The 24,234-nt window shown below is 42.0% G+C and overlaps 1 protein-coding gene across 2 annotated transcripts in view; it reads left to right on the top strand.

Annotated features, from left to right (window-relative positions):
• Positions 1-23,193, top strand: part of LOC115458925 (protein C3orf33 homolog) — a 40,577-nt gene extending 17,384 nt beyond the window's left edge. Inside the window, exons 3-6 of one of the 2 annotated variants that reach the window (XM_030188781.1) lie at positions 7,923-8,076; positions 15,254-15,414; positions 15,574-15,634; positions 22,413-22,534. In XM_030188781.1, coding sequence (XP_030044641.1) covers positions 7,923-8,076; positions 15,254-15,414; positions 15,574-15,634; positions 22,413-22,441 — 405 coding nt within the window. In that variant the 3' untranslated portion in view covers positions 22,442-22,534. Of the gene's footprint in view, positions 1-7,922; positions 8,077-15,253; positions 15,415-15,573; positions 15,635-22,412 lie in introns of both variants that reach the window. The other variant, XM_030188780.1, reaches the window with a different exon arrangement.
• The last annotated feature ends 1,041 nt before the right edge of the window (positions 23,194-24,234 follow it).

The raw sequence follows: 24,234 nt of genomic DNA on the forward strand, positions 1-24,234 counted from the left end.
GGCCTGGCCATTTAAAAGGTTGGTTGAGACAAAAAGGTTATTCTGATTTTGTCATTGCTACTTTTGCTTCAGTCTTGGAAATGCTGTACATCTATGGTGTATGAGGGTGTGGAGGACGTTCAAGGGTTGGTGTTCTGTCATGGACTTTCTCCCTCCTTTTCTTAGATTGCACATATCCTAGTGTTTCTTCAGGCAGATATTCAGAAAAGATTGACGTTGGGTTCTAAAACTTCAGTTTGAGGCTTTGGTCTGTTTCTGGGGCCAACTACAGAAGATGTTTCTTGCGGCTCACCCAGATATTTTTTGAGTTTTACGGGAAGTGGGCCACTTGCAGCCTTACTTTCATACACCATATCCAGAGTGGAACTTTAATTTAGTCCTTTTGAGCCACTCTAGAAGGCCTCCTTGAAAGATCTTATGCTAAACACAGCATTCTTGTTGGCTGTTGCTTCAGCATGTAAGGTTTTTGAGCCTCAGGCTCTCTTGTCAGGATTCCTTTTTTTGCTTTTTGGAGGTGGGGGTCTCCCTATGCATGATTCCTTCCTTTCTTCTGAAAGTGATAGCTGTGAGTATTTCATCTCAGCCAATCTGTGGCGCTTTCGCAAAGAGGACGAAGAAGCTTAGTATTCTTCCTTGAAGGTTCTCAATGTGAGTAGATCTGGAAGACACAAATGAGTTTCGCAAATCGGACAGACTGTTTATGCTTTTTGGTAAACAGAGGCTTGGCGTTATCACTTCCAAGCCCACAATTGCTAGATGGTTGCAGAAGACTATCACATCAGCTTATTTTCTTGCTGTGTAGCATGCTCCTCAAGCCTTGTGGGCTTATTCTACAAGGTGTACAGTGACATCCTGGGTGGAGACTACCTTACTGTCTCAGGTGGATATTTACAAGACGACAACATAGTCAATGCTGCATACCTTTGCCAAACACTACAGGGTGGATGTTGTGGTGTGCTCTGAAGCCAGTTTTGGGGCTTTGGTCCTCAGGGCAGTAGCGGCAGCAGTGCCCGGATCCCACCCACTCTAGGGATTCCTTTTGAACATCTCATGGGTTCCTGAATAGTGGGAAGCTATGTAATGGAAGGAGAAAATGATGTCTTACTGATAATTTTGTTTCCATTAGTCCTTCCCACTATTCCAGAGACCCACCTGAGGTTTCTGAGATGCTTAGTTAGTAATGGGTCAGATATCAACTGTCACCTTGCATGGTGCTTCCTACATATCTCATGTCTCTTTACAATTTATACAGAGATGGGAGAGATCTACACATGTTTGTTTAAGGTTATTGTGTTTATTCTGAGTGTTTCCTTCCTGCTTGTCTACATAAACACGGAGGAGCTGGACTAGAAGCCAAGAAAGATAGGTCTCAGATCAGTTTTCAATTTTCTATCTCCATTTGCTTGTTTAATAGTAGGAAGGACTAATGAAAAGAAAATTATCAGGTATAAAGACCTCATTTCTCCTTACTTTAGACTTCTCAATATGGATTCAGATGTTTTCATAGCACTGAGACCGTTTTGATTACATAACATAACATAACATAACATCTGGTCTTACATCCTGCTTACACCTTGCAGTTCAAAGTGGGTAACAGTAACATCAAGAGCCAGAACAATTCTCAGGGAGGACAGTTAAAAAAAAGAGTGAAAATTAATTTATGGTTGAACATTTTTGTAGTGCAAATGTCTGAAAGAGCAGAGTCTTAATATTCTTCCTAAATGACAGATAAGAATGAGATAACTGAAATATCCCTGCAGACTCTTTCCAGTGGCTGGAGGCTTGAAATGTCTGTTTCAGACATTTTTAGGGCCCTGTTTACTAAGCAGCACTAAGGGCTTGTTAGTGTTTTTAGTTCTCGCTAATGATTAGCACGGGCTAAACACTAAGTCACCCATAGGAGCATATGGGCGATTGTTTAGCACTTACTAAAAACGCTACAGCAGCTTAGTAAACAGGGCCCTTAGTCTTTTCCTTCCTCTTGGCGAGTAAAAGGAAAATACAGCTTAACTTCTGAAGTGAAAAGAGTCTTAAGGGTGGACAAATGGTCCTGTTGCAATTCCACATCTCAGCAGCATTCGATAACAATAGACCAAAAAATATTATAATCAAAACTATTGGAATTAGGGTTTACCAACACTGTATTTAAGTAGTTTAGTTTGTTTTTGAAGAATAGATGCTACCATGTATTCAAAGACAAAGAATCCTTGTTCTCTAGGATCCCCCAATGTGGTGGTCTACAGGGATCCCCTATTTCCCCACTCTTGTTTAACATATATATGAATTCATTAGGATCCATTGTTCTAGGAATAGGGGAAATAATATATTTATATGCAGACATCTTTGTTTTCCAGTCAGCCTGAATATCGATGATTCTGCAGTTGGTATCAATAATTGTATTAAACGGAAAAAAAAGGATCATTTTATTCCCTCAATGTTGATAAAACCAAAATTCTTTGGATTAGTTCAAATGTGAATGCAATTCCAAATTATATGCCAAATATGACAGGAGCTCCTTTTTAATATAGAAAAGGTTTCAAGAATTTTTGGGGATACTGTTAGATTCAACTTTGAGCATGAAACCTCAGTTTAATATCTGATGAAGAAAACATTTTTTTTAAACTTAAACTCCTCCATTTAGTCTGTTCTTACTTTGCTAATAACCATTTTACTATAATTGTCCAGTTCTTGGTTTTCTTGCAACTGGATTACTGTAATGCTGTTTATTCTGGTATTTAATTGAAACTTAAGAGCAGAATTCAGTTCATACAGAATACAACTGCCTGTCTGATATTAAAATCAAGATATGACCATGTATCTCCCCTCGTGATACTTCTGTACTGGTTACCTCCTGAAAGCCGTATTCTGTTTAAAATTTGTTTAGTCATTAAAACCTTAGAATGGCATTCTCCTGAAGTTTTATCTTTCTTCATACAACTGTTGAGCTTTAGTGATCATCACCATAATGTAGACTGTCTTCTGCTGCGTTTTCCTTCTATGAATGGTCTAAGACTTAAGACCTTTCATGAGAACTCATTTTTTTATACCAGTCTGTAAAGATCTAGAATTGTTTATTGCAGGAAATAGTCCAATTCTTCATATCTTCGATTTAGTAAAATGTTGAAGATAAGACTTCATCATAATTATTCATTAGAAAAATGCTTTGTTGTAATAATGTTACTATTGTATTATCCCAATTTGTTGATGTAAATCAGTTTTTTAATGTGTATTCCTGTTGTGAGCCCTGATCTTGGGGATATAGTGGGTTATAAAAACCTAACATAACATAGAAAAGTAATAGTGGTGTAACAGGCCTATAAAATTTACCTCTGGGAATGACCTCCAGTGTTTCTTCTCATCTGTGGGATATGTGCAAATGTGCTGTACTGTTATGTGTATTATTTTTGCAAGTGAGCATTGGGGGTCCTCTTCCCTCATCCGGCAAACATTAGCACACAACACCTTTAAATCCATGCTAAGATAGTCTGTACCAATGCAGTGAAGTGTGCAGAAGGTAAGAAGACTGTGTGCGACACCAGGGCTTTAACACAAGGTTTGAGGAGGAGTGAAAGCTTAACTGTTCTTCTGTGGTAGTGTGAACGAGGATTTCATGCCTGTTTTTACCCTTTACTATTGCAAACATAAGAACCAGCAGCTTTTTTTCTGCCTTCTATGAAGAGCATGGTTTAAAAAAAAAATAAAAAAAGACAAAGCTGAGGGGAGATGTGCCGAAGAAAGAGTAATGTGCTGGACTGCTGACAAATGGGTATTGACACTCATTGGATTGCAAGTAAATACATTAGTGCATATGTTGGAATGCTATCTGTGCGTGCAATCCAAAGAATGGTTATACTTTTTGTTTTCTTTTGTGCAAAGCGTAGTTGCCACTCATGTTAATGTACATCTTTTGTGCTCAGCCTGTTGCATGCTATGAGGAGCAAAGGTTTGTTTTAGACTTGTGTTTGGAAACCGTGTGACTACATTGGCCCCCATGTTAGCAAATGCTGATTGTAAAATTAATAGTTCCAATTCCAATGTCAATTCTCATAGGTGTATCTTAATGGAACCACAGTTATAATCCAACTCTCCGAGACAGGTTCCCACTTATTCAGTTTATACAAAACCACAGTTCATAATCACTTATTTTATTTATCAATTCTAATGGTGACCTCAGTGGTGCTCATGACTAATACAAGAGAATAGCAATGGATCCAGCACCCACCTCTTCATCGGCTCACCCGATTACCATACATCAAAAATATCTTGCACACTATTTTAACTCCTTCAAGTAATAAGTACTTATCTTTTATGTGTGTCAGACTGGGGGTTAAAAATGTCCGACATGCATGTTTCGCCCGTAAATGGGCTGTCTCAAGGACTCTTCCGCTAAGCCGTCATGAGCGTCAGCTTTGCTATAGCCTTTGTGGGATAAACCCTTTCGCAAGGGCTTAGGGGGAGAGTCCTTGAGAAAGCCCATTTATGGGTGAAACATGCATTTCCTTAGCGTCCCTCCGGACCGGACCAGGATTGGACTGTTGGGGTTGTGCCCGCCTACCAGCAGGTGGAGACTGAGAAAAACTCTGACTCTAGAGAGCCAATAGGAGCCCTGGCCATGTGACCTTAGCCTCAGTATTTTCTCAGTCTCTCAGCAGGTAGGAAGTGAGCCCATTAGTCTCTCTCTCTCTTTTTCACTATAAGATATTACAGATATATTTATAAAACTTCTTCTGTGCCTGGAATCGTAATTAGAGGCTTGACAGGGTTTCTTTTCTTTCTTTGACAGCCTCTGGGGTGTTAAACTCGGGTGTCTCGAGTCCACCCCCCTTCCTCCCCATCTCCCTGGCTTAGCAGGGAAGGGCCGTCCCTTTCTCTGGAAAGGTGTACCGTCTTTGGGAGAGGCAGCCACTTTTAATAGGCAGCTGTTTTTAAAGAATTAAATCAAGTAAAAGAAAATTAAAAGAATTAATTCAAATGAAAGGAATTGAAAGGAAGTAGTTTTTGCTTTCCCCAGGCTTATAACGAGCAGGTACCTCTTCTGTCTTATTCTGTTTGAAGAGTCTTTATTTTCTTTTCTGGCGGAGCTATTTAAAAAAAAAAAAGTGAAAAGTCAGCGTCTGTGACTTTAATCGGCGTTTTTTTTGTTACCTTCATTATTTTTCCTCTGCTATCCGGCGTTGTTAGCGGCGGTAGTTAAAAAAAAAAAAAAAAAAAAAAAAGAGGCGCGAACTGTTAAGTGCGTGCTCGCTCTTGGACGGGTCTGTATAGCTTGGGAGCTGTATTGACGGTTCCTGTTCGGGCCAGAGGCTAAACCATGTTTTGTGCGGCATCGGAGGCTATCTGTTTTTCGGCGGCACGGATTTCCTGCTTCTTCGTCGGTACAGTCCACGGCCAATCCAGACCATGAGCACCTGGCTAGCTTCCTAAACGTACAAACATTCTATACATGTTATTCCTGGAACTGTGTAGTGTTTTATGGACTTCTATATGTATCTAACAGATGAAAGGTACTAACAAGTGTCTACTGTTAATTTATTCCCGTTTTCACTAATTGGGGTTTACGACAAGAGTGTCAGGTGATCTGCTTGCAGAGGCAACAGCTACAGATGATTCTTTCTCTCTCATTTGAATTGCGCTCTGAGATATGTTTTCTTCATGTTGGGTAACTGCAGCGGCTGTCAGTTTATTTGCACCTTCAGTCTAGTTTGCAGCAGGGATTTAGGTACCTTCTTCTTCTGCATAGTATTTAACTGTATTCTTGTTTTTACCTATTTAGCTTCTAGTGATCAGGTACTTTCTCACTGACAGGCTTTACATACTTCCAATCTGTTGCTAGGTCAGCAATAGTCTACGATATCGGGAGTATTGTACTTCAGGATTTCGGTTTCCACTTTCTCAGCTGAGGTAGATTCATTGCAGTTTTTTGTTTACAGGCGGCTCTGCTTCTACCTTTGCCATCTTTCTTTCAGTCGTTTTTTTTTTGTTTTTCTCGAGTCTCTCTGTCCTTTGCGCTGCACTGATAGTGCAGTAGGGGGACATTATATAGCCGCCACTTGGTAGGGGACAATGTTCAGCGTCGCTTGGACTTTTCAGCTTTTTTGCTTTGTAGTTATTCTATTTAGTTTATTGGCGGTTCTTGGATCAAGCTTTTGGCTTCGTATTCATCCTAGTTTGGGTGTTTTCAGGGACTCTACCGCATTCTCAATGTCTGTCCCTCCCGTAAGATTACTGCTTTGGTACTTCCCAACAGTCCAATCCTGGTCCGGTCCGGAGGGACGCTAAGGAAGGAGAAATTAGATCTTACCTGCTAATTTTCTTTCCTTTAGTCCCTCCGGACCGGACCAGGCCCCTCCCATGTTCTATCAACTCTTTAGATTCTTTTATTAAGTTTGGAAGTGGAATGTTTCAAAAAAACAAACAAACAGATGATACTGTATATATATATAAAAAAAAAAAAAAAAGACTTTGCGTGGTCCATACCTCTTCTCTGGTGGTTGCTGGTGAGCTCGGTTGCTGGAATATATATAAAACCTTAAATATGTCATACCACTTCTCTGGTGAGAGTTGCTGGTGACTTCAGTTGCTGGAATATATATAAAGCCTTAAATATGTCATACCACTTCTCTGGTGAGAGTTGCTGGTGAGCTCAGTTGCTGGAATAGATATAAAGCCTTAAATATGTTATACCACTTCTCTGTTGAGAGTTGCTGGTGAGCTCAGTTGATGGAATATATATGAAACCTTAAGTGAGTGATACTACTTCTCTGGTGAGAGATGCTGGTGAGCTCTAATATGAATGGGCCATGCCACTTCTCTGGTGAGAGTTGCTGGCGAGCTCTAATACAAATGGGCCATACCACTTCTCTGGTGAGAGTTGCTGGTGAGCTCTAGTACTCGGTTTTGCCGAGGAATTTGTGGCTGCTAGGATTCCATACGGCACAGAAGTTCTTTCTTTCCTGCTTTGTTATTCAAATACTGATGCTAAGGTCACATGGCCAGGGCTCCTATTGGCTCTCTAGAGTCAGAGTTTTTCTCAGTCTCCACCTGCTGGTAGGCGGGCACAACCCCAACAGTCCAATCCTGGTCCGGTCCGGAGGGACTAAAGGAAAGAAAATTAGCAGGTAAGATCTAATTTCTCCTTCGGACGTTTTTAACCCCCCAGTCTGACACACATAAAAGATAAGTACTTATTACTTGAAGGAGTTAAAATAGTGTGCAAGATATTTTTGATGTATGGTAATCGGGTGAGCCGATGAAGAGGTGGGTGCTGGATCCATTGCTATTCTCTTGTATTAGTCATGAGCACCACTGAGGTCACCATTAGAACTGATAAATGATATAAGTGATTATGAACTGTGGTTTTGTACAAATTGAATAAGTGGGAACCTGTCTCAGAGAGTTGGATTGTAAAATTAAAGCATTTTCAGTCATTTACTATAAGTGAAGACTTTGGGGTCCTTTAACTAAGATGCGCTAACTGATAAGACGCCCATAGGAATAATCTTATCATTTAGCTCATGCTAAATCCATTAGCACACCTTAGTACAAGGACCCCTTTATCTTTGGAGATGTGCAAGCCAAATTTTTTAATTTTGTTTAGCTTCATGTGTCCTGTCATTTATGGGAATTTTGTAAATTTTGGGGATTTTTGTTTTTGTCATTTCAGGTTTAAAATGATATGAAATGAAAGAGGAAATATTTTTGGCATTTACTGTCTTTTCAAATGAGTGCACAAGACTAGAAAACACACGTCTGTGGTTTATAGCTTATGCAAATGTTATATAAAAATGTCCCTAAGAAATGGATGTAAATCTCTACAATTATTATTCAGGGGGTTTTTTTTTCCTTGTGGTTTTGTTCCTTAAATAGTCGTCACTTAATTATATTTCTCCCCTTTCTTTCTACATTTTCTTTTTAATTGACAGACAACTAAGTTTAAAAAGGCTGTTGATATTCCAGAGGAATTTATACTAAAGAATGTTAAGCTTCGAGGGAGATTACTTCATGTAACCGAGGAAGGACTAGAAGTGGAACATATACCTATTAGTCTTCCTTTTATGTCATCATGGCAAAGAAGATGTAAGTAAAAATGAAAGTAAATTGATTTATATAGTGTTACAAGGTATGCATTGTGCTATATTTATCTGTTCTGCAGATGCATATATAGATTGTAAGCACCATATCTGTATCTAGCCAGGAAAGACATGCATGAACACTCACATAGTAGGTTCTGTGGGCCTTTGTTACCTAGAAAATAGTTAATGATCATATCCAGGAAGAATGCTACATCATATTTAAAAAGGGTTTCAGGGGTGATCCGGGAAATTTACAGACCGGTAAGCCCGACGTCAGTGCTGGGCAAAATAGTGGAAACTATTATAAAGAACAAACTTACAGAACACATAGACAAACATGATTTAATGGGAAAGAGTCAGCATGGGTTCAGCCAAGGGAAATCTTACCTCACAAATTTGCTTCAGTTCTTTGAAGGTGTGAATAAACATGTGGATAATAGATAAAGGTGAGCAGGTTGATGTAGCGTATCTAGGTTTTCAGAAAGCTTTTGATAAAGTTCCTCATGAGAGACTTCTGAGAAAATTAAAGAGTCATGGGATAGAAGGCAAATTTCTGGTGTGAATTAAGAATTGGTTATTGGACAGAAAACAGAGGATAGGGTTAAATGGTCATTTCTCTCAGTGGAGGAGAGTGAATAGTGGAGTGCCGCAGGGACCAGTGCTATATTATCATTTATAAATGATACGGAAATTGGAATGACGAGTGAGGTGATTAAATTTGCAGTGACGCAAAACTATTCAAAGTTGTTAAAATACATGTAGACTGTGAAATATTGTAGGAAGACCTTAGAAAATTGTTAGACTGGGCACTCAAATGACAGATGACATTAAACGTGGACAAAAGCAATGTGATGCACATTGGAAAGAATAATCAAATTGTAGTTACCTGATGCTAGGGTCCACCTTGGGGGTCAGCACTCAAGAAAGATCTAGGTGTCGTTGTAGATAATACATTGAAATCTTCTGCTCAGTGTACGGTGGCAGCCAAAAAAGCAAACAGGATGCTAGGAATTATTAGGAAAGGGATGGTGAATAAGACCGAAAATACTAAAATGCCTCTGTATCGTTCCACTTTTGAGTATTGCATTCAGTTCTGGTCGCCATATCTCAAGAAAGATATAGCGGAATTAGAAAAGATTCAAAGAAGAGCATCCAAAATGATAAAGAGGATAGAACGCCTCTCATATGAGGAAAGGCTAAAGAGGTTAGGGCTCTTCAGCTTGGAAAAGAGGCGGATGAGGGGAGATATGATTGAGGTCTACGAAATCCTTAGTGGTGTAAAATGAGTAGAAGTAAATCAATTTTTTTTACTCATTCTTAAAGTACAAAGACTAAGAGACACTCAAAGAAGTTACATGGAAGTAAAACAAATAAGAGGAAATATTTTTTCACTCAATGAATAGTTAAGATCGGTAACTCTTTGCCAGAGGATGTGGTAACAGTAAGGAGCATGTTTGGGTTTAAAAAAGGTTTGGACAAATTCCTGGAGGAAACTGCTTGCCCTGGGATTTGTAGCATGGAATGTTGCCATGATTTGGGTTTCTGCCAGGTACTTCTGACCTGGCTTGGTCACTTTTGGAAACAGGATACTGGGCTAGATGGACCATTAGTCTGACTCATTGTGGCTACTCTTGTGTTCTTATGTTATTGAATCATTCTAACTGGCAAAAATATTACCTTATCAGTTGTTGTAGCTAAATCCTTAAATAATACTGTGTGTGCAAAAAGCTGCAACTAGAATTATTTTGTTTGGGCTGCTTTGCTGTCTTGGGCTATAGAGCTGTGGAGCAAGACACTCATGTTAGTTACCTCTTCCTTTGTGGCTGGCAGGGTTCAGGTGTGTTTATAAAAGCTTTGCCCTGTTTCTCATGAAGTAAGGAAGCACAGCTAGCCTAAGTCCTGCAAACTATGGGCTCCTTTTACTAAGCGGCAGTAAGCCCAACGCTGGTTTACCGCTCACTACACAGGAAGTACCGCCGGGCTACCGCAGCAGCCCGTTGGAACTTCCCACCCCTAGCATGTCATTCCCAGCTCTACAAAAATTTGTTTATTTATTTTTGTAGCGCTGGAGTGTACCGCCAAGTTAATGCGGGAGCCCTTACTACCTACCACCTCATTGGGTGGCGGTAAGGGCTCCCCCCCCCTTTGAAACGGCTGTGCAGCAAGTGCTTTACTTGCCACATGACCATTTCCTGCAGGAAGTTGAGACTTCCCTTTTACAATCTGCAGTTAAAAGGGGGCCTCGGCGCATGTGTAAAACACACGCTGACACCAGTACCGGCCCCCTTTTGAAGCAGTTTGGTAAAAGGGGCCCCAAGGGAGTAGCACTACATATAAGCCTTTTAGAAGATTTACATTTAACCCATCTAGCCAGCAGAGAGACACATGTTGCTCTGGCTTGCTCTCTGCAGGGGGGAGATCTAATAGAGACTGAAAAATGAGGGAAAAATAATTGTATTGTTTGTTTACAGACCAACCTTTTCATTATTGATTGACTAAAATTATGTAAATACTAGAATAAAGGCCCGTTTCTGAAACCAATGAAACGGGCGCTAGCAAGGTATTGCATTTCTGCAATTAAATGTTTTGAAAGAGATTGTTAGGCTAAATGTGTTCCACCCTCTGAGTTGCAGGGATGTTCCCTCCCTCCCTCCCTCCCTCCGAGTTGCAGGGCCGTTCCCTCCCTCCCTCCCTCCCTCCCTCCCTCCCTCCGAGTTGCAGGGCCGTTCCCTCCCTCCGAGTTGCAGGGCCATGTCCCCCCCTCCCTGCCTCCTTCCGTCCAAGTTCCAGGGTCCCCCCCCTCCCTCCAAGTTCCAGAGCAGGGTCCCCCTTCCCTCCCTCCAAGTTCCAGTGTCTTCCTCCCTCCCTTCTCTCCAAGTTCCAGGGTCCCCCCCTTCCCTCCAAGTTTCAGTGTCCCCCTCCCTCCCTTCCCTCCAAGGTCCCCCCTTCCCTCCCAGGGTCCCCCCTCTTCCTCCCTCCCTCCCTCCCTCGCAGTTCCAGGGTCCCCCCTCCCTCCGATTTCCAAGGTCCTCCCGGCTTCCCTCCGAGTTGCAGCAGCTGCTGATATTCCTTACTTTTTTCATGGCCGTCGTTCTCATAGGTCCGTGATGCATGTGACGTTACGTTTCGTGGCATAGCGACGGGTGAGCGATGCGATTCGGTGAGTGTCAGTGCTCCGCCCTCTACGTCATCATGTTGTGACTCGAGGGCGGGGCAGACACTCGTGAGCAAAAAGCGATCTACACAACTACATCTTCGGTTTCAGGCTTCCTTCCGGGTTCATTAGAACGTTGGAGGTGCGTTTTATATAGAGAGATACCTGGTGGTAAAACAGAATTTCATATGTGGAAAAGCCTTTTTTTCAGAGGACCATAGTACGATTTGCATGTTAGAATTGCAGTAGGAAATTCAGACACAATTGATATCCGGTCCATTATCGTATGAACAGCAGTATCTAAGTCCTAAATAGTTGTTTGGGTGAAAACATAATAACTTGATCTCAAATACATCGCAAATCTGTACGGTATATCTACTTATCTATCTATAGATAACAGTATCTATCTGTATATACACACATACATACATACATATATATATATATATATATATATATATATATATATATATATATATATATATCTCCAAGAAAAACTCTTGTAACAGAAACAGCAAGGCATTAACATCAGTTAGAAAAATACAGGAAATTAAATATTAAAGAAGACATACCCCAAATGCCCTACTCAGTCCACCACATGGAGAAGAGGCAAAACCCAATATAAAGAAAAAAAATAAACAGGAGTCTTGTTTATTTTTTAAGAGTATGTTTGTTAGATCAGGCAGTATGTTTTTGGTTTTTTTTTTAAGTATGGAGCCCTTTTACTAAGCTACTGCAAAAAGTGACCTGTGGTAGTGCGAGCACATCTTTTGGGTTGGGCTAGTTTTTGCTGCATCCTGGAAAAAGGGCCTTGTTTAACCGTTTAGTGTCCAATGTTCCCATCAATCTGTTCCCATATGGCTTATGGGAACATTGGACTCTAAAATTAAGAGGCCGGAAAATGGACATGCAGCAAAATAAAAACCAGCATGCACCCATTTTCGGCTTGAGACCTTACTGCCACGTATTGACTTAGTGGTAAGGTTTTACATGCTACCCGGGCGTTAGGCGTGCAGCACACATTTACTGCTGGGTAAGCACCACGCGGTAGAAAATAGAAAATAATTTCTACGTGTTTTTGGCGTGCGCCAATTCAGAATACTACCCAGGGCACGCGGTAACCAGACAGTAATTCTGATTTGGCGCATGCTGGACGTGCGTAGGCCTTACATACCTTTGTAAAAGGTCCCCTATGTTTGTTAGATCAGGCAGTATGTTTGATTGGAATTGTTGTGCCAAAATAATTTCTTCAAAAAGTTTTTATTTAAAAAATTATTTTTCAAAAGACTATTAGGGAGAAAAAGGCCTGATCAGGGCCAAAAAAAAGAACTCTATAAATTTGTACCTCACACTTGATGGTTTCCAATTTTCTAATATATTGCGCAGAGGTTTCAAAAAACAGTGAATTCTACAATGAATACTCACATCTGTTCAATGGGAAAAATTAAAGAAATTTGTACATTTTTTTTAAAGAAAATTGATTTTGAAACTACGGTAGATGAGTTGTAGTTCCAGTGATTGTATAATGACCCTAGTATGCTTATGTCATTACAAGGTAAGCGTGGGTTTCTGAGGATTCTGCTCTCTTATACTATAGTTTGTAAAGTTTTAGCTTGGTTTGTTGAATTGAGTACTTCTACGCTGTGGGGTTCCATTTGTAACATTTTTTTTTATGGTGGTTGGGGTAATTGAAATCACCTGTTACAGTAGAAGTATAGAAATCTGGACCTTTTAAAATTGCCTGCCAACCACCTGAGAATCTGGACGGCCATCCAATAATCTGGTCTTCCGGCCCCCCCGTACAGCTTTTCTCCCTCCGTTCTGAGCCCTGCGCTTGCTTCTCGCACTCTCCCAGGCTCTGTGTTATTAGCTTACCAAGTTTGCTAGCTTCCCTAGGGCTCCTTTTACTAAGCTGTGGTAAACGCTAGCGTGTGCGTAAACCACACACTAACATTTTTAAAAGTTTTTCTCGAGGGGGTGTGTCTAGGGGCAGAGAGTGAGCATGATAGCATGAATCAGCGCAGCTACAAGACTGCGATAACTGATTATTATGGAATTGTCATGCGAGCCTGTACTGTCTTCAGAATAAGTGGTGATAAGGGCTTGTGCACTAGTTTTACTAATGGCCACATTAGCACATGGCAAAATGCAAAATAGGCCATTTTCCGGCTGTGGGGTAAAAACAGCCTTAGTGTGCGGGAAAAATCCACGTAAGGACACGCTGAGGCCACTTTGTATCTTAGTTTTGTAAAAGGACCCCCTAATTTCTGCTAACATTTCAACATCAATATGTAAAAGGCCTTCTTATTTTGTAATCTTTTCTTTATCTGCTACTAATCCAGTTCTTCAGGTATATTCCCTTACCCTTCAATTGTTCGGTCTGTCTGCCTGCCTGCCTTATCTAGATTGTAAGCTCTTTGAGCAGGGACTGTCTTTTTTGTGCATGGTGTACAGCGCTGCGTATGCCTTGCAGCGCTATAGAAATGATAAGTAGTAGTAGTATATTCCCTGTTTTTACCACCACATCTTTCCCCTTTCCTCTACCTATTTCTAACAACTATTGCACTGAAAGATTTTGGACAGGAACCACAGACGTACCACAGTCCCTTTTGGAGCCTGGTATATTTGTACTCTGTCCAGCCACCAGTTATGACTTTTGTGCAACGGTCAATATTTTTCCACGATGCTCATGCATCATCTGAAAAGTGTTTTTCATAGTTGCGCTGCTTATTGAGAGATTGGAAACATTAGTTCAAAGAAAACCAAGAAGGTTAACAAATGTTTAAACATGCAGGGCTGGCAAAATCAGGAAGACAGACTGTCTTTAGATGCACAACTTAATTACATACCAAGCTAAATAAGATCAAATGATTACATTGTGGATCTAAAAAAATGACCATCTTCCTCTCTAAATTGATGCTTTAGATGCTTTTGTTAATTATGACATTTTTCCTATTTTTGCTAATATACTAGTGTATTGAACCAAAAAAATTAACTTGAAAGTAGTTGTTCAGGACCTGAAAGTAGGCTTAGTATCTCCTCCAGCTATCAGACTAGTAAAACAGTTCAAGTCCTCCTGCTTATAATTAGAGCCAGCTTCTCTCTTCACAGTCACTTTTCTAAGGAAGTACAAAACATAAGGTTCTGTGCAGATTCATTGAGTCTTATTCAATAGATATTCTCCATAGGCACAGAATAGGAAGGTTCTTTTGAATAACGCCATTGTTTCTTCAGTATGTTTGCTTCCTCACAATATATTTAATCCCTCTTTTTTTTGGAGATTTTATTAATATAGTACTGATTGGCAAGTATTGCTGTAGTCCAAGGTGGTAATGGGATTGGAATAGCTGTAATTGTAGAAAGAAGAGAAGTTCACATTATTCATTAGTACCATATTTGCCTGGGTTTCCTACTCCTTATCCTTTCCACTTTGCGGTTTCCACAGTTTGCTCTCAGTAGCTGGCATGCTACTCGGGAGTTCCGTCTGGTTCCCATTTTGGATTCTTTCCTGAGCTCTAGGGGCCAAAACATCCTGACTGTCTGAGGATGCAGATCAAGCTATCTTGGGCGATTTCCTTGTGTGTTTCTAGATGGGGTCCCATGTCAGCGCAGGTACTGGACGGCGGCGGGGGACAGTTTTCGCCGAGAAGGGGGGTCGACTGGGTCGCGGAAAGGGGGGGTGAAAACGGAGGGACGGCAGAGTCTGGAACAGCGAGGGAGGGAGGGAGGGTGGGGGTTGGCCTTGCTAGCGCCCGTTTCCTTCCCTTTTAAACCGGCATTTTTTACTAGTTTGAAATAATGTGGAATATAAGTTTTTACACTAAAAGTCCCCTACTAATAGTCTTCCAAGAAACCATCTTGCAAGTAGCAGTTCCATTACTGACTTGGTACTTGAGTATAGGGGACTACCTTTGCGATGTGTTTAAATCACAATTTTTGAGCAGTGTGGTTCCTCTAAAGATGTCATCACTGGTTATTGTTTTGGTGGCAAGCTTTGAAATAAAGGAAAATCCCTCTTTTTATTTAGTGCAATCTAATGGCAAGTTGCTGGTTAGACTAGCCGGAGTGGAACTGACCCAGAATGGCAAGCTCTGGTTACATGAATATCTGAAACCCTCAGAAATGCTGTGGTTCCAACTTCTTAGAAGAGATGATTCAGTACTTGACTGCTTCATTTTAGTGAACCGGGTAAGTGTTGTAAAGACATCTTTGTTTTTGTATTTCTGTGAGCTGAGTTTGTCAGAGTGGCCATTATAATTGTTAATTCATCATTTAGAACAGTTGGGCTTATACTTCTTGCAGTTACATTTTTCTGTACTTTATTGCATATTTTCTCCACCGGAAAAGTACTTTCTCCATGGGCAAGCAGATAAATCAGTCACACACATGGGTGACATCACCCTTACAGGTAGGTAACTTACTTTGAGTTACTTTAGAACTATTAATTTATTGCAATTGTATTGTTTTACTATATAAGAAAGGTATTCCTTAATTATTATGTATTTCCACTTATTGAAGGACTGGTTTTGTTACTTTGAAATAGTTTGGCTAGGTGTATGTGTAGAAACAAGTCAAGCTAAAAACAATTAAGGTGATGCCTTTTTTGGAATAACTTAATTAATTTAGAGGGACATTTTCGATATGACATCTAAATCTGATTTTGGACGTTTTGCTGAAAATATCCAAAAATCAAGTGACGAACATAGCAATTTTTGAACCAGAAAAACTTCTCTTTTTTTTGTTTCACAAAAGGCCATTTGCTAGATGTTTTGTAGACGTTTTCCCCCGATTCTATATAGCACACCTGACGTTCCATGCTGAAATCCAGGCGTGTTCTAAAACAGCGTTCATAACTTGGCTTAACAAGCTAACTCGCTAAGCATATTCTGTAATGCAGTATGCCTAACTTCTAACGCACGCAGGCAAATAGGGGCATGGTTATGGATGGGGAAATGGGCGTTTTGTGGGGATTCCAAAATTTAAGCGCATTGTTATAGAATATGGCCCTCTGTTGCTAAATCTATGCACCAGGATTTACGGTGTATTCTATATATCATGCCTAAATCTAGGTGCTGTTTATAGATTGTGCTTAGGCGGAAATGTTTTCTGCACAGATTTTTTAAGCTCCATATATAGAATCTGGCTCTTTGTGCTCAGTGTGTTTTATTTTTTTGGGGAAAAAACAACATACAGGGGAAAAACATACAAAAACAAACAGTTGGAATTTCTGGGGGGGCCAGTATTCTTAGTAGACTGACACCACAGACATCCCAGCAGAGCAGTGGGGCACTGCAGTAGACTTCACATAAAAGGTCTCAGGTACACATCTTACTGCCCTTATATTTTATGGGTAGCCCTCCAAAACCCACCAAAACCTTCTGTACCTAACTGTACACCATTACAATAGCCCTTATGTCTGCAGTTGTCACCTATATGTGGGTACAGTAGGTTTTTGGTGGATTTTGGAGGTCTCACACTTTCCACCACAAGTGTAACAATTGGCGTGGGATATGGGCCTGGCTCCCCTTCTCTACAGTGCACTGCACCGACACTAGGCTATTCCAGGGACCTGCTTGCTGCTGTAATAGGAATGGCCATCCTATCTGAAGCTGTCATAGATCCTGGTATGTGCTGTTTCATTCACATCTTTGGGAGGTGGAAGGGGGGTTAGTGCCCACTGTGGGAATAAGGGGGGTTCATGCCTTAATCCCTCCAGTGATGAGTTTGTCATTTAGGGCACCTTTTTATGACTTAGTCATGATTGAAACAAGTCTAGACCAAAATGTCTAACTTTTAGCTTTGTTCCATTATGGTAGAAAAACATGCACATTTTGGGAACACCAGATCCCGCCCCTAACATGCCCCCTTGTGATTTGGACATACTGTAGACAAAATGCATAGAAAAACATCTTAAAAATGGGTTCCGAAAATAGCGTTTTGGACTAAAAAGTTCATCTGCTGTTTTGTGCCACTTTTTGGACGTTTTTCAGTTTTGAAAAAATTAGGCCATGCAGTAATTTTCAGAAGCTAGCATTCCCTCAGCTCAAAACAGAATGACAAGGTCAGGGCAAACAATTACATTGCTTTTGCTATACAAATTAATCATGGAATACTTTACAATGATGTGAAGGGGAAAGAAAAGGAGCGAGGGGCTGACGTGTTAGAAAGGTAAAGTGGCTGGCAGTGAGTTTAAAACCCTGTTCAATCTTTGTTACAGTTGAAGTGTTGATTATTTTAACTTCAAAAGGTCTGTGATCCTGGACTGCAGGGGAGGACTAACCATTTTGGCAACTGGGCAGTGCCCAGGGGCCCAGAGGCTCTGCCTGGTTGCCCGCCGCCAGCGCACATTACAGCCCTCTCTAGTCCTACTTTTGAAGGGCCCTGGTGGTCTAGTGGCTTCTGTGGAGGCAGGAAAGAATCAAACTTTTTTCCTGCCCACCGCCACTACTTTGCCTGGTGGTGCTGCCGTGTTTTAAAAATGGCTGCAGAGACTGCTGAGACCCCTGAGACTACCGTGGTAAGTCTCGGCAGCCATATTGAAAACACGGCGGAGTGGGGTTCTTTCCTGCCTCCCCAAGAAGACACTGGTCCACTAGGACCCTTCAAGGTAGAACCAGGGCAAGCCTACTTTGGCTCAGGGTGTATGGGAGGGGAGCGGCGTTAGGGGAGGGGGCCCAATGACCTTTACAGCCCAGGGGCCCCAATTACTTTTACAGCCCGGGGACCCCGACTACTGTCAGTCCACCCCTGCTAGACTGTTTTGAATTTCACTTTTAGTATCCTGATTATAAAGTCATTGAAGTAGTGATCTGGTCTGAAAAAAATATTCCCTCAAGGAGGAGTTGGCTTGGTTTTTTTTATTTGTAATGTTTGCCCATAAGTTTATTCTTGTCTTTAACTTCAGGCCTGTTTTGCTAGTGTTGCATGCTTTTTCACATTTTCTACATTGAATAATATATTACATTAGTTGCAATGTTATCTTCTCAATTTTCAATGTTCCCTTGTGGTCAGAGCTAAAATATTGCATGCAAATAAAGGGATTTCACAAGTTTCAAGGCTAAGGGTGGTAATTGAGTTGTGTTAGGGCACTAACCTGCATTATGTGCCCCTTAACATGTGTCTAAAGGGCTCCAACACTGCTTTTGGTGCCCTAGTGCATCGTTATTTTGATTACCCTGTGGTACATTGTAATGAGATGCAAATATATGTAAAGCCATGCATTACTATGTAAATACTGTATTGCATCATGTGGTGTACACTGAGTGCACTGCATTGTAGCCGGTAAAATAACTAGCTAAAAGTTGGTGTTATTTTTCAGCCTGGGAGCAATGGACCACCAAGCTGTGGTCTGATGCTTCTGGGCTGCATCTTAAAGGGGTCAGCAACCTTACAAAAAATTGTGGCCAAAGCACCCCTTCCCGCACCATAAACCCCCTCTCAGGCCTATCTTTGAAATTCCTTGGTACTAGTGGTCCTTTATACGAGTGGGCTGGGCTGGGCAGGAGTGATCCTCAGTCGTTCTTGCCAGTGCTGCGATCCAAAATAGCACTGGCGACCCTAGTGGCCATCTCACAGTACTGCCACAAGGAGTCATGGTCTTAAATGTTTTGGAAAAGCATAATAAAACACACACACCTACTCACACTATGGTATAGCCTAGGAGCATCCCAAGCCAGAATTGTGCTTTGTGAGATGCCCTTTAATGCCCTGCCTCACCCATAACAACAAAAGAGTTGCCCTGCTGGGTCAGACCAAGAGTCCATCTAATCCAGTATATCCTGTTTCCAACAGTGGCCAGTCCAGGTTACAAGTACCTGGCACAGTTCTACCCACTGCACCACAGCCACTGCAGTGGAGACAGTGGATGGGGAGATTTTTGTACCCTATCTCCTTTGTGCCTTGTGTGGTCACACCAGCTGCATAGCCTTCAAGATGGCCCTGGTATAGTTCTTATATATTTTGTGACTCTGTAAGCTCAAAGTATATAAAGACTGCCTAGACACCAATTACAGATTAAAGTGGAAGAGTTATTACACACTTTAACGACTACTAGGAAGATGACTGGATAAAGCTATAGAACAATTCAAGCCACTACTAAAATATAAAAAAATCCCTTATACAAATATGTGAGGCTGAAAAACAACAACAACAAAGAAAGGACGTGCTCTTTTACGTGCCAAACAGGATTATTATATCCAACTGACCAACTCTCTTGGCTCTAATCCTCGACTTCTCTTCACCACACTGAACTCTCTCCTCAAGGTGCCCCCTCCCCCAACTCCCCCTTCACTATCTCCTCAGACCCTTGCTGAATTCTTTCACAACAAGGTTCAAAAGATAAACCTTGCTTTCTCTACCTCACCAGCTCTCCCTCCACTAGTCCGTTCCCCTCTCTCTCCTTCCCCTCATTCCCTTTCCTCCTTTCCTGAAGTTACTATTGAGGAAACTACACTTCTCCTTTCTTCCTCAAAATGTACCACCTGTTCCTCTGATCCCATTCCCACCCACCTTCTTAATGCCATCTCTCCTACTCTTATTCCTTTTATCTGTCACATTCTCAACCTCTCACTTTCCACTGCGACTGTCCCTGCTGCCTTTAAACATGCTGTGGTCACACCTCTCCTTAAGAAGCCTTCACTTGACCCTACTTGTCCCTCTAATTACCGACCCATCTCCCTCCTTCCTTTTCTCTCCAAATTACTTGAGCGTGCTGTTCACCGCCGCTGCCTTGATTTTCTCTCCTCACATGCTATTCTTGACCCATTACAATCTGGTTTTCGCCCTCTCCACTCAACCGAAACTGCGCTTACTAAAGTCTCCAATGACCTATTACTGGCTAAATCCAGAGGTCAATATTCCATCCTCATTCTTCTTGATCTTTCCGCTGCTTTTGACACTGTCGATCACAGCATACTTCTCGATACCCTGTCCTCACTTGGATTCCAGGGCTCTGTCCTTTCCTGGTTCTCTTCCTACCTCTCCCTCCGCACCTTTAGTGTTCACTCTGGTGGATCCTCTTCTACTTCTATCCCTCTGCCTGTCGGCGTACCCCAGGGTTCTGTTCTTGGTCCCCTCCTCTTTTCTATCTACACTTCTTCCCTTGGTTCATTAATCTCATCCCATGGCTTTTCCTACCACCTCTATGCTGATGACTCCCAAATCTACCTTTCTACCCCTGATATCTCACCTTGCATCCAAACCAAAGTTTCAGCGTGCTTGTCTGACATTGCTGCCTGGATGTCTCAACGCCACCTGAAATTAAATATGACCAAAACCGAGCTTCTCATTTTCCCCCCCAAACCCACCTCCCCGCTCCCCCCATTTTCTATTTCTGTTGATGGCTCTCTCATTCTCCCTGTCTCCTCAGCTCGAAACCTTGGGGTCATCTTTGACTCTTCTCTCTCCTTCTCTGCTCATATCCAGCAGACCGCCAAGACCTGTCGTTTCTTTCTTTACAACATCCGTAAAATCCGCCCCTTTCTTTCCGAGCACTCTACCAAAACCCTCATCCACACCCTTGTCACCTCTCGTTTAGACTACTGCAATCTGCTTCTTGCTGGCCTCCCACTTAGTCACCTCTCCCCTCTCCAGTCAGTTCAAAACTCTGCTGCCCGTCTCATCTTCCGCCAGGGTCGCTTTACTCATACTACACCTCTCCTCAAGACCCTTCACTGGCTCCCTATCCGTTTTCGCATCCTGTTCAAACTTCTTCTACTAACCTATAAATGTACTCACTCTGCTGCTCCCCAGTATCTCTCCACACTCGTCCTTCCCTACACCCCTTCCCGTGCACTCCGCTCCATGGATAAATCCTTCTTATCTGTTCCCTTCTCCACTACTGCCAACTCCAGACTTCGCGCCTTCTGTCTCGCTGCACCCTACGCCTGGAATAAACTTCCTGAGCCCCTACGTCTTGCCCCATCCTTGGCCACCTTTAAATCTAGACTGAAAACCCACCTCTTTGACATTGCTTTTGACTCGTAACCACTTGTAACCACTCGCCTCCACCTACCCCCTCCTCTCTTCCTTCCCGTTCACATTAATTGATTTGATTTGCTTACTTTATTTATTTTTTGTCTATTAGATTGTAAGCTCTTTGAGCAGGGACTGTCTTTCTTCTATGTTTGTACAGCGCTGCGTATGCCTTGTAGCGCTATAGAAATGCTAAATAGTAGTAGTAGTAGTAGTAGTTTCATTTCCTGTGAGGCAGACTAGGAAAGCCTTGCAGCACAGAACACTGGCTAAAGGGAATGACTAGAAATACAGTAAGTAGTAAGCTATCAAAGCTGAAAATTTCTGAGCAATGCTGTAAAAAAACTCTTAGGGGTCGTTTTACTAAGCTGCGTGATGCAGCAGTTTGTTTACTTAGAGAAGGCTGTGGAGTCTGAAGCAATTTCGGTTGGAGTCAGAGTGGATAATATAATAGAAAAAGTATTATCAATGGGCACTGATGTTCTTTAAGAAAGGAGCCTTTGTAGTCCTAAAAGCCTACCTCTCTAGACTAATAATGACTTCATTTAGTTGGCAAAAATAGTTCTTCCCATATCATTTTTCAGGTGTACAAAATATGAATCTTCACATGTTATTTATTAGCTGCTTTAATCCACCATACATTGATTCCTTTATCAAGTACTATTTCCTCTGAAAATCCAAAATCACTAGAGGATAATTGACAATAAAAATAGAGCTTTCACTCAGGTTTGTTTTTACCCTGTGTTCTGAAAGAGAAGAAAGACTGAGATCATTTTGTCTTATCTCCCTAATACTCTTCATATTTGATGTCCTATCATACCAAATTTTCAGGACATGTCAGGGGGACATGAGGATTGTGACTGGTGATTTTTTTTATTGTTTTATTTATTTTTAAGAGCCATATATATTTATGGTAACTTGAATTCATAATGGCTAAAAATGCCAACTACAAGAAAAAAATGGACAATCTTCCATTTATCATAAGTTTAATGGGTGTGAGGTTTTGAAAGTTAAAAATGAGGAATGTTTATTAAAGAAAGATTGCATTAATAGTGTTAAAAAAAATCCCTTCCAGTTCAACTCAAATTGTAGTTGCAGTACCAACATAGCAGTGCTGCATACGTCTAGTAGTAGTAGTAACTGTTTTTGTCATGTTTCAATGCTCAAATTGTAGCATTCATTCACATCTTCAAATGTGTTGCTTTATTTTGTAGGGCAGATTTTTCAGTGTGTGCCTAAATGAAGAGGTTTTGAGACAAGGACTCGGCAGAGCAATTGCTATTGAAGGGCTGCCTCAAGATTCTAAACGACACTGGAAATTTCAGACAAGACTCCTTCAGGCAGAGCTGAAAGCTCAGAAGAAAGGAAGAGGATTATGGAAAGAAGCAAGTGTTCTGGAAAAACTGACCAAAAGTATAAGCACCAATACTGCGGTACAACAGCTAAAACGATTTATAAAGTGGATGGCAAATCCTTTTAAAAACTGAAGTGCTATACTGTCTGGATTTGAGTTGTAAAAAAAAATTGCATAAAAGTCAAAACTGAAGTACATACTTTGAGACAGAAGCTGTCTACTTACCATGCACAGAAAGGACTGTAGATATCAGCTTCTGATCTCCAACACGCGGCCCCAGAACTCCTCTGTTGCAGCCCTCAGACAGGAGAAATGGTGTACACCCCTCTGCGGTCCGCGTCCTCTCTCAGCTCTGTCTACCTGCCCATCTTGGCCCTCCGCACGCATGCTGCTTCTCTTACCTGCCTGAAGTCTCTCTAGCGTCCCACCCAGAAACAGGACCTTATGTCAGAGGAGGAAGGATGCTACAGAGAGAAGCAGCATTCCTTCAGAGGCAGTTGCTCAGCACTGTACTGAACAGTGCTGGAGAAATACTGCCAAATTGGTGCAGAAGAATAACTCCCTAATGCACAATGCTAATGAGATGCAAATATAGGTGCGCTCATAGCTTTGAGCATTAGGGAGTTTGGCGGGAGGACAGTATCTGGTGCATGGGGGAGGGAGGAGCCCAGGATAGGGGGTCTGTAAATGTTTGCCAATGGACCAATATAGTGTTAGTCTGGAGCTGCTGATCTCAGCAGTAGTGGCTATCTATAGTATCCCTTAGCTTTGTCAGGTCTCTCTGTAGGTCAGCCAGTGTATGGATGCATCAGACTGAAACTAGCTTACACACTGGAAGACAGTTAAACCCACCTGGTTGGAAGTCAGACTGTTATTTTATTATAAGCTTGGCCTTGAGCACAGCCAGCTGAAACTGGCTAACAGTGTTGTGTCCTTAACAACAGCTGGACCATGCTACAGGTTAATAACATTTTCTCCGAGGACAAGCAGGCTGCTTGTTCTCACTGATGGGTTGACGTCCTCGGCAGCCCCCTCCATCGGAAAGTTTACTAGCAAAGGCCTTTGCTAGTCCTCGCGCGCCCATGCGCACCGCGCATGCGCGGCCGTCTTCCCGCCCGAAACCGGCTCGAGCCGGCCAGTCTTCTTTCGTCCGCGCTCGGTACGGTCGTGTTACGCCGTTCGTGCCCCAGAGAGTCGACCTCGCGCGTCCTTTTCGACGTGTTTTTTCCTTGTTTTTCTTTAAAAAAAAAAAAGTTCGGGAAGCGCTCCGGAAGTGTTCCGGAAGACCCTTTCGGGTTTTCTGCCCTTCCCGTAATTTTCTCAACTTTTGCCCCGTAAGTTTTCTTTCGTTGTCGGGGTAGGCCTAGTTTGGCCTCGGTCGAGATTTTCTCCCTTTAAATTTTGGTGCTTCAATTTTCGCCATTTCGGCCTTTGATTTCGCCGGCGTGATTTTTCCGCCCATGACATCGAAGCCTTCCAGCGGCTTCAAGAAGTGCACCCAGTGCGCCCGGGCTAATCTCGCTCACTGATAGGCACTCTGCGTGTCTTCAGTGTCTAGGGGCCCAGCACCGCCCTCAGAACTGCAGTCTGTGTTCCCTGTTACAAAGGCGGACTCAGGTAGCGAGGTTAGCCCAGTGGAACGTTTTGTTCTCGGGGTCTTCGTCGACATCGGCACCGGAGGC

Source organism: Microcaecilia unicolor, unplaced genomic scaffold (assembly GCF_901765095.1).
Source record: "Microcaecilia unicolor unplaced genomic scaffold, aMicUni1.1, whole genome shotgun sequence".
NCBI lineage: Eukaryota > Metazoa > Chordata > Amphibia > Gymnophiona > Siphonopidae > Microcaecilia > Microcaecilia unicolor.